Genomic DNA, 11852 nt, shown 5'->3' on the forward strand with positions numbered 1-11852 from the left:
TTTCTCCCCCCCCCCCCCCCCCCCCCCCCAATCTTTTCCTCTACTAGGCGTAGCCTAAGTAGGTAAAATAAAATTCATATAATCCTCATAATAAAAGAGCAACCACGAACATAATATAAGAACTTGGCTTTATTAAATATCAACTAATAACGTAAGACAAATTCAGGAACGAAATACATCAAAAATGAAGTAAAGATATTCTCTAAGGTGGTAAGCGTTCCCATGCCTCTTTAGAGCCTTACCCAGCGCATTCTCCAAATTTCCTCTCAGCTCCTCTTGTACCTCCACAGGACAAAGTTACCCATTTAGAAGCTTCTCCGAATGACTCTACAACTGCGAGACTGAGCTCAAGCTTCCACGCGAATGCTCGTGACCTCTCTTTTCTTCTTCCTTTACGATTCTTTAATAACAACGACGTGCGACTTTTTGATCCCCGCACAGGACTCCAACTCCTTTTCCCGCTTCTGATGATAACTGGAAGCTACTGCTCTAAAATCCTTCAGGGCTGTTCGTCCTAGAATTCCACTATACGCTGACGGGGTATCTACTACAGTGAAGGCTATCATCTTTGTTACCCGCCGAGGATCAGTCCCCAAGGATAGGGGAAGAACAATCTGACCCAAAGACAAGATGACGTGTTCTGCAAACCCATACAGCGGGGTGGATACCTGCTCAAACTCAAATCCTCCCATCTTTATTTGATCCAACGTGCTCATGAACAAGAATTTCACGGAGCTTCCATTATCAATAAATATTCTCGCCACATCATAATTGGCAATGGTGGTCGTTACCACCAAGGCATCGTTATGTGGAGTCACAACGCCTCGGAGGTCTTCCGCCCCAAAGCTGATGACGGGGTCTTGTGGTAAGTCTGCACATCTAGATATCTCAAAGTTCTCCAACCTTCTCCCATGTGCCTTCCGAGCTCGCCCAGAGTCTTCATCAGTAACACCCCCCGAGATCATATGAATCATTCCTCTCGTAGGGTGGTTATCCTCATTCATTCCCCTCCTCGGTTCCACGAGCTCCTGAGGGACATCTTGACATCGACCTTCCCCTTTCTGCTCACCCATCCTCTGATTTATCCATGGAGGGCCTTGACCACGCCTAGGGGGCGAGCGAGACCTTTGTCGACTCCTGAATGAGGATCCTTCTCGTCTATCCCGTGAAGGCAATCTAGCACTGCACCCAACCCTTCGCGACTTCTCCCAGCTCCCCGCAGGCTCCCTCACCTCCATCACCTCGTCCCGACTCCTATCTAGGGGAACATGGATGAGAATTGTCTTCTAATACTAGTTTTGTCTTCCTCTCTTTCCCCTGCACCCCTCTTCCTTCCTCCTTTCTCCGCTCCCTCAACTCTACTTCCTCCGGTCCGGCTCTCAATCCTTCTGTACTGTTGGGCATCTTCCAAGTTTGCATATTTCTCAGCTCGAGCAAACAGATCATCATAGCTCAACGGAGGCTTCTTGACCAGCGACTTGAAAAACAAATTCTCGCAAAGTTTCATTCTCTTGTTGTTTCATCACGAACATGCTCAAATAATTTTTCTGGTGCCTCTTGCTGCTAGCAAATCGGTGCAAGAAGGCAGCTGAGAAGTCCTCAAAAGAACGTATAGAGCTGGGCTGCAAAGTGTTAAACCACTGCTGGGCTGACCTCACCAACGTGCCCAGAAACACCCTGCACCTGAATCCATCCTACTATTGGTGCAACAGAGCCGCATTCTCAAACCTCCCCAAGTGTTCCTCGGGGTCAGTATGTCCATCGTACTCTCCCGCATTCGACTGTCGAAAATTTGGAGGAAGCTCTTGTTCTAAAATGGTTAGTGAAAAAGGACTTCCTCTCTTGGGTGCCGGCGCTCTGCTTCCCAACTGCTCCCTCAACCTCCGTATCTCCTTCCACATCTCTTCTATCTCACTAACTTCCCTACCTTGGAGGGGATGCGTCTCTTCAACCCGGGTCTGGTGGCCCTCCACATCCTCTTGCTCCTGGCGAGCGGCCTGCTCTTCTGCAAACATAGACTCTTGATTCCTCTTCATTACCTCATCCACTGTCCGAGTGATAAATTGACCCAACTGCTCCAGGGTCAAGTTCCCCACATTTTCATTAGGACGGGGTTGCTCGACCCTGTTCTCTTGACGAGGTTGTTCTGTTCTCGCCTACTGATGGGGTTGTTCCTGCCTTGCCTCAGCATGAGATTGTTCGGGTCCTCTCTGAGGATGCGATGATTCTGAGGTAGCTCTTCTACTCCTTCTCTTCCCTACCATCTCTACGTCTCAACTCAAATGTTCCCACAAACGGCGCCAAGTGATACTCACGGGAAATTTAGGGTCCACTTCCAGCAAGTGTCACTAGTACAGACGCAAGGTTTTGGAATTGTCCTGAGCCTGAAATCACGAAAAAGACCGTTAAAGGGGGCCAGGAGGGTGTCCTGGCGTAGCCCCTCCGACGCTCAAGTCAGTGACTGAGGATATATGGGGGGAGCAGCTAAGGGTGCTGCTGAAAACAATATATTGAATCCTTTATCATACGCTCAAACCTGATATTTATAAGAGAATACCTGGGACCTTGATGGGCATGTCTTCCACTTGGGCTTGGGATGGGCTAGGGGTAGTGGGCCCATTCCTGAGGTATCAACCTCGCGTTGCAACTCTTGCTATCTAAGTATGACCATTATAGTGTGTCTATATATATATATATATATATATATATATATATATATATATATATATATATATATATCACATAACAATTTATTAAAAGTGTTTAATAAGGTTTATTATGTTGCATAATTGACTTTTGTATGACCTAGTATTACTAACTTTAGTAAAAAATATATAATTGCTGCAGGAATCTCTACTTATCAAGCCTGGTTTTCTGCGCTTGCGTGCTTGAAGAATGACAACTAAAGTTGTTATTGTGGTCCGAACCAGAGATGTAGGTCATGTAACTGGTTCCACGCAGAGGCTCGGTAGGGTCAAAAAAGCTAGCAAGTTTGAGCAAATCTCAGGTTTGAGCAAATCTGACCATCACCATCATAAGATTAATTTTAATTCAATCGGAGGAAGAATTAATGAAATTGGCATCGAATGCTTTCAAATAGTGAACTTTTTACAAGACAGAGAGTAGGTTCCACCTTTGAAGACAAAAGGTGTATATTTTGGTTCGAACATGGAGTTGATCAAATTAATCTATACATTGAACAGCTGCACCTAATCCAACTTTTTAACAACCAAAAAAATCAATTAACTTCAAAAGATTTTATGAGAATCAGACTTTTCCATTAGAATCACAAAAATATATATGTCAGATTTTCTAAGTTGGAATTTGAATGATCCTTCCTGAAAAATAGGAATGCTGACTTCCAAATGCAATTGAAACCCAGAATACTTGTCTCATCTTTTCAAATTCTCTGGTCATCCTAAGCTTCAAGAACTCCATTAAAACTGACACCAGTCTAGGATTGTTCAATATGAAGCTCCGTCTGTACTCAAGAATCCATGTATTTGGATCAAACTGCACCACAGAAGCACTCCATTTTTCATGCACCCAAGAACTATTACCATCGTGAATTGTATATTTCGCTTCCCCATTTGACCACTATTACAAAAGATTCATCACAAAGTGTAAGCCATGTAAACAATGCAATCGAGAGGTTCTTAGCTCATGAAACCAATAATAGAATATGAAAACTGCAAAACCCAAATGCAAATCATTTACTTGTGTGACTCTTCCCGATATAATGCTGAATAATTGGGTAGAATATTGTGATGAGAGCAATCCAGCTGTCTGTAATGGCCATCCCCAAATGCTTATCTCTTCTGTCATTGATTTGTACATCACACATCGCGAATTCAGCAACGAACCATCCTAAATTACAGTTGATAATTTGGGTAAAGATCAAATCCCCAGGGTGAATAAAAAATTATCTACAAAGAATCAAGATCAAGTGCATGCACATTCATTCATCATTTATTTTATTGAAAATCCTGACGACAGAATAAAATAAGCTACCAAGAATCAATATAAAGCTTATATTCATTCATTCACAGTTAGATACGGCCATTAATATGAATAACGAGGCCAAAGATTCATCCTATATACCTCAGTGATTCTCCACAGAGAATTATTAGAGCTGCAGCTTGAGACCTTTTTCTCAACTAAACCTTGTAACTCATTCTCCAAGAAACGAAACCTAGTACTGAATTCCTCGAAATCCCATGATTTCTTACCCAAACTCTTCACAATATCCGGTGATAATTTAGTCTTCAAAACCCCATAAACAATCCAGGAAACGCCATACTCCATACCCCAAAACAAGATCAAGCTTAAACAACACCTCACCACAGAATTTCCAAATCCCAACTCCCTCTTTCCCTTCTTCACCCTATCCTGAAAATTGATTCTTGCAGTACTATTCGGCTGCGGAGATACAACAATCTTCTTGATCTGATCCCTTGGTTTTGGCGTAGAGAGATCCATTGACGAGGGGTTGAGAGAAAAAGGGATTCTTGAAACTATAGGCCTCGAGACGGATAATTTCGTAAGTGAGCTTCTTTCCTTACTCTGTGGTATCAAATCAAGAGTCGCCTTGATGCTTGCTATGCAAATTTCGCAATTGCAATTCGCATCTTTTCTACACCCCGGAAAATAAACGCTGTCTCGAGTTTCAGATGCGTTGCTGTTCACTGTGGTGCTGGATTTAACAGAGGAATTTGGTGTAAGAATCATTGTTTTCATGGTTTCTTCAAAGCGTTTGGGGCTTTTTCTTGAAACCATTTTTCTGGGATTTGAGATTGTCGGGGTTTCGTGTAATCTATTGAGCTCGAGAGCAGTAAAGACGATGGAAACTTTTAGGGGTTTTTAAATTTGATTGCAACGGTCCTCCCAGAAAGGTTTCAGCTTTTGAATTAGCTTGCCATAAAGAGGAATAGTCATGGGAGAGAACATGGATGTCAATGGGTCTGAGTTTTACTCATATCCGCAATGAACTTGTCCTATCTGGATGGGTTTAGACATACTAAATGGGTCATGAGGTAGGTCTCAGGTCCAGTTTTTCAGACCCGTATAGATATGAGGCGGGTCATGGATCTTATAATACCCGCCTCATATATGTGGATATATATATTGTAAGATTTAGTTTTATTAATTTTTATTTTTTTAGTACTCCACCTCGAGGTCAACCATAGACATGTCTGATTCTGTTTTGGGTTGGGCTTTAGTTTATTATCCAAATAGGTAGACCAATTATAAATAAAATCCTACTGTCCCTGCACCACCATAACTATACGCTAATGCTAGTGGTTCAAGCCTCAAGGTATCTCTCAAAGAAGATTAATGTTTTCATTTTAAAAAAATTCGGGTCTAACGGGTCTCATGGGTCTAACCCGCCCCATTTCGTATTCGGGGTGGGACGGGTCCAAAGAATATTTAACCGGTGTGAGGTGGGTAATGAGTCGAAATTTTCTTCATGGGGTAGATCTTGGGTTTAGCCATACCCGCTCTATTGACATCCCTAGGAGAGAACAAGGTATGAAAAGAGTCAAAATGGCTGTTTGCCCCACAAATAGGGGTGTCAATCGTGTTTGGTGAATCGGGTTACGGATCAACCCGTGAAATTTTTTTATTTTTTTTTCAACCCGAACCCAACCCGAACTCGAAGCAAATTGAAAACCCACAACCCGAACACACCCGTCTAACCCGACTCAACCCGTCTAACTCGAATTTTATTTATTTTTTAAAAAAAAATTAATGAAAAAAAATTCAAAAAAATGAAAAATAATAATAATATTTTAATTTAAACACATAATAACAAAATTTTCGATTTAAATTTGAAAGTTTAATCCTAGATAAAAGTATATTTATAAATCAAATAAACAATTATTAAAAAAATAAAAATATACCAAATAAATATTAAATGATGAAAATTTATCATATAAATATACAATAAATTTTGCTAAACATAAAATATATAAACATATAGGTAATATTTTCAAAAAAAAAAATCGGGTCAGCCAGTGACCCAACCCAAAACTCGTCTAACCTGACACTAACCCGAACCCACTTGAACCCGAACTCGAAAATCCCAAACCCGAACCTGATTTTTTTCGTGTTGGATCGTGTCAGGTCGACGGGTCGTTTTGCATTTTGACATCCCTACCCACAGACCATTTTTCCTCCTAAAATAAATTAATTAATTTTGGCTAATATACGACCATCCATTCGATTTATATTTAAAATGAAAAATAATAATTTTTTTATAAAAATTAATATATGGATTTATTTGGATAAGAAATCAGCCTAACAAAACTGACTCGTAGAATTTTTGTGTTCTGAATTTTTTTTTGAAAATTATGTGACATGAAAATATTTTAAAATGATAGTAAAATAGTTTGTTATTTAATTTGGCTAATTGCATTGCTCAGGTAAAAAAAAAATGCCTATACTGATGTATAAATCAAGAATTTAACCTCTAATTTTATTAAATTTCAAGAAATCGATAAAAACAAAATAATGTGAACTTTGAATTTGAGATATATAAAAAAATTGGTTTCAATGACCAAACCAAATGATATTTTTCTTAATAGTTTTAAGGCAAAAATTTGTGTGAGACGGTCTTACAGGTCGTGTTTTGTGAGACTGATCTCTTATTTTGGTCATCCATGAAAAAATATTACTTTAATGCTATGAATATTATTTTTTATGTAAGGCAGTCTCACATGAGATCCACTCTAATTTATTTTATGTACTTCCACATTTATAGTCAATGAAATGTTTGAAATTGTATGTAAAAATTGAAAATATTTAAAATAAGTTTTTATAAATACTAACTTAATGCTTGTAAATGCAAATTTCAAGTATAAGAATTTGAAATAGTTAATTTGAAATGAGGAGTAAAGTTTTTTAATGTATTAACGAGAGTATTAATTTTTTTGTTGATTCGACATGTGGAATAATGAATTTTTAATTAAATTTTTTTAGTTTATTAATGAAATTTGAATTATGAAGTGATGCGATCCAGGTGAAATGGGTGATTTGTGTATCCCAACCAGAAGCTGCTTTTCTGGACGAATAAGATGCCCTGCACTCAAGGAGATAACCACGTGAATGGGCACCGGAGAGGTGTCTGGCATGGCCACTCCGATGCTTAAGTCAGTGATGGACTCAAACTAATGTAACCAAGTGATGATTGTGATATTGGTGTGAATGAATATAAATTTAAAGAGAGAACCTGTTATTTATAGTAGGAGAACTAATGATGACCTCGTTCTCCGTGCTACCTACTAAAGTAGGACGGCTGAATACACCCTATATTCTGACATGTCAAATTTCATACTGGTCACATCCAGCCCATCTGATTTCGTCAACTCATCGGCATGGTGTCAGAGATCGGACAGTCGCCCACATCCTATTCTGCTAGTATACTCGAGTGCGGTGTTCATATCGAGGTGGCCCGGGTAGAAAGTTCCCGGGAACTTGTACGAGAGCCCGGGCGTCCAGTGGCCCGGGGAGGAGACGTCCTGGGCATTCACCCGCCCGGCTTCTGATGAACCCTTCCTGCCGACTTGTCCCGATTCTGGCCATCTATCCAGTATCCTGGGTCGTTCATGCCCCGGGCACAAGAATCGTCCATAACTCGGGTACAACCCGGGCTATCCCGAGGGTATCATCACGAAGTATAAATAGCATTGGAAAAAACACTCAATTAGAGACTTAATTAAAAATAACACTCGTAAATCTGTAGCTAATTTGAATTTGTTCACAATTTTGCTTCAACCGCATGGGCAAAACACCACGGATTTTTAAAACGTTGGGCATATTAACGACAAATTAATTTAAATCGTCCCTAAATTTATATAGGATTCTTTAAAATTGTCGCTGATGACGATAATTTAAATAAATTTTCGAAAAAATAGCGACGTTTTTTTATAAAATTGTCGCACTGACATACATAGAGACAATTAATGTATAAACTCCGTCAAAAATTTCGAAATTAAATTCATTCGCCGCAATTGAATTTCAAAAACCGATCTAAGTTTACGACAATTTTATTAATGTTGTGAAAAAGTAAAAATTTATGGTAAAAAGTAAAAATCTCAAACTCTCAAAATTTACCAAACTACACACTTTATAATATTTTTCTCTCTACTCAATTATGATTTTCTTCACAAATGAGAGATCTATTTATAGAGTTTCATTACACATAATCCAAAAAATAAAATACATCATTACCTACATCATCACACACAAATTTCTAATTTTACAACTCTTATTTTCAACATTCAAATATTCAACTATTACTTTTTCAATATTCAAATCATTTATTTTCAACAATTAAAACGTTTATAATCGCTTATATATACCCCTTCTCCATCAATTTTAAGAGATTTTTGTCTCATCTAGCTGTTTCGAGTATTTATCCCCTACCTTTTTTTAGGTCAAATTTCATACATTGTCCACAACTTTGACTTTGTAAACTAACACTTTAACTAGATTTAATCTATATATTAATTATATGTTATATGTAGTGAAAAACATACATGCATTTACATAGTTTTATTATTAATTAGTAGATTTTTATATGAAACGTTGTTTGTTGGATTACATAATTTATTATACTATTTAGATTTATGTTATATCTAACTGGTACATATAGATCAATGAGTTATAGTTTATTTTTTTATGTTTGTTAATTTTTATATATAATTATGTTTATAATTATTTTTATTAATTATTATTTTAAGTATTGTACTATATTAACTAGTACATATAGATCAATGAGTTATAGTGTGTTTTTTTTTATATTTGTTAATTTTTATATATAATTAAGTTTATAATTGTTTTTATTAATTATTATTTTAAGTATTGTACTATATTAATAATAATATTTATAAAATTATATTATTATTTACTGTGATGAACAATTTAGAAATAGATTTATTTTTTAAAAATGTAAATTTTGCTTACATATATTTTGATCAAAGTTAATTAATACATACTAAATTTTATCATGCTCAAATTGAATTTAAACGAAAATTTTAGTTATCGATTAAAATATTATATTTATTATTAATATTAGTATTATTATGTAATATTTTAATTTAACTTATACTTTTAATTATTAATGTAATTTTTGCCTAATTTTTTATTTTTAAAATAGGTATATATATTTTTACTTAAATATGTTTTATATATCGATCGTACATGTAAAAAAATTATTTGTAGCCAATTAATGTATGTTATAAGTATTTTTAAAATTTAAAATATCTATTAGTATTTTTTATACATTCTATTATTGTAATGTTCTCATTTAAATAAATAATTTTTTCTTTCATAATTACTCCAAATAACCTTGAAAGATAAATGAAAAATACTAATACAATTTTCAATCTATTGTAGGATATAATTGATAATGTTTGAAATATTTAGAAATATTTTAAATTTTGGTTATTTAAATAGGCTGTTGATCCAACGGATAATTACAGAGTCTAACCTAACATAATTCAAGAAGGAAAAATAAATATTTTTAAAATGAAGTTTTCTAAGGATTCTAACTATAGAGAAAGACTGATAAAGTTTAAGAAGGATACAGATAGCCAAACCTATTAAAGATTGAATGATGAAAATCAACTGAAAATCTATCCAAGTCGATCCGTTAGTCCAAATCAAAATATTCCCTGAAGAATCAGTATAATAAGTGACAAAGGATCAAAATCACAGCTGGAAAAGCAGATAAAGTTTTATGTACCAACAATCACTGAATTTTAACAGAATGTCAAGTTCCTATGCACTACTAGAATATAGGACGATGGCACGGCAACAACGACATCTGCATTTGTAAACAGATATATTAATTGAAAAGATTACCTTTGTTGAATAAGTTCTGAAGTTTACACAAATACATCATCTAGCTCTGAATTATTAAAAACAAACCGATTTTCCGTGAAGAAGCTTTATGCGAGCAAAAATGACCATCCATCACACGTTGACAAGTTATTATCTGATCATTTTGATGATCATATTTGTGCTTATAATTTTCTTGTGAAATATATGTAATTGAGAGAGAAAAATTACTGTTCAAATCAGCTTAGATTAAAGTTTACTAAAAATTTCAGTTAGGTAGTATTAAATACTATTGAAGTGGGTGATTTCAAATTGCTTGTAATTATCCAAGTCTTTCAGTGCAATCATTCCGTAAGAAAAAGAGTTACATAGGAGTATAGAAGAATCCGAACATCCATAAACATCTTTTTGTCTATTTACCTTTAGTCTTACCTACCATAAATACTATTTAGTAGAACTCAACTGATTTTCTTAATAAGCTGTTTGTTCGAATAGTCTCAGTCAATATATTTCCACATAGTCACTCTAGTTGAATTACTGATAACCCAACTGACAAGAATAAAATTACAGGGTTGCTAATACAACTGAAATATTTGTTGAGATAAATTTATCCACCCTCTCTAAATTTATTTACAGTCCTAAAAATTAGTACCGATGAGCGTTTATTCTTGTTTTTGAACAAAATATTCAAAATGACCTCATTCAGCAAAATCTCAATTTTCTCTAAAGAAGATTTTGATTATTGGAAGATCAAGATGCAGTCTCATATAGCTGCACAAAATGATGATATATGGTATGTCATGATACACAGACCAATGAGGATCATGAAAACAAACACTGACATTGCTATTTCTGATGGTGCTCCTTGGATAATTGAAAATCGAGAATGAAATGTACTAGTGCTGACAAGAAAAAGGCAAATCTGGACAATGTTGTCAAGGACATACTATACAAGACAATGGATAAAAATACCTCCAGCAAAATCAAAGTGTGTCTCACTACCAAAAATATCTGGGATAAACTGATACAATTATGTGAATTAAATGAACAAACAAAAGAGAACAAATTGTCTATGTCAATTCAAAAATTTGACAGTATCAAGATGAAGGTTAAAGAATCAATGTCAGACTTTGATGAAAGAGTGACCAATATTATTATTAAAACGAGTGCTCTTGGCAAGGAATATGGCAACAGAGAAATAACCTTGAAAATTGCGAAGACACTCCCAAAGAATGAAATGTCAAAACAATGTCTATACAAGAATCAAATAACTTTAACATGCTTGAACTCTATGATCTGTTTGTATATCTCAAAGCATATAAAATTGAATTGGAAACAAGAACTGATGGCGAATCATCAACCAAACTAATAAAGGCTCTAGCTGCTGCAACTACTGAACAAAGTGCCTTAAAATAAAAGTCAGCTGAGCAATTGAACAGTGATAATTGAGCAGTGATGCAATGTCACAGTTTGTACAAAAATTTGGGAAGTACTTAAGAAATAATCAGGGTAATTTTCGAAGTCCAAACAGACACAATTATCACAAGAAAGAGTTCATCAATGAGGATACTACGTGTTTTAACTATGAAAAATTTGGGAATTTGGTAGCCAACTATCCAAGCCAAAGAATGATGGCAGAAGGTCATTCAGAAAGACATGAAATTGAAAGGTGATTGTGGCTGAAGACAGCAAAGCCAAGTGGGCTGACTCTGAAACTGAATCATTAGAGTCAGACTGTTTCATAGTGAAAGTAATGAAGAGGTGGTACAATGCCTCATGGTTGCTGCTGAGCTGGAATCTATATATGATGAGGTATTTTACTTGTGATCTTATCATTACATTCAATGATATGGTAACAGAGTACAAGAGGCTTTCTCAATCATTCGAGGAAATAAAAGCAAAGCTAAAAAGGCTAACTGACCATGATGCTGATCCTAACTTGAAATAGTCAGGAGAAGTACTAGGTCATAAGGCAGAAACTGATAAGCTTAAAACCGAGAATGAAAGAGTAC

General features: G+C 35.7%; 1 protein-coding gene across 1 annotated transcript; it reads right to left on the reverse strand.

Annotated features, from left to right (window-relative positions):
- Nucleotides 1-3087: 3087 nt before the first annotated feature.
- Nucleotides 3088-4940, reverse strand: LOC140833356 (uncharacterized). The gene is made up of 3 exons (XM_073197721.1): nt 4102-4940; nt 3718-3867; nt 3088-3597 (listed from the first exon to the last, which is right to left on the reverse strand). Exons 1-3 carry the CDS (start codon nt 4774-4776, stop codon nt 3313-3315), a joined length of 1110 nt encoding a protein of 369 aa, XP_073053822.1. The 5' UTR covers nt 4777-4940; the 3' UTR covers nt 3088-3312.
- Nucleotides 4941-11852: the final 6912 nt, after the last annotated feature.

The sequence above is a fragment of the Primulina eburnea genome, chromosome 6 (genome assembly GCF_022965805.1).
Source record: "Primulina eburnea isolate SZY01 chromosome 6, ASM2296580v1, whole genome shotgun sequence".
NCBI lineage: Eukaryota > Viridiplantae > Streptophyta > Magnoliopsida > Lamiales > Gesneriaceae > Primulina > Primulina eburnea.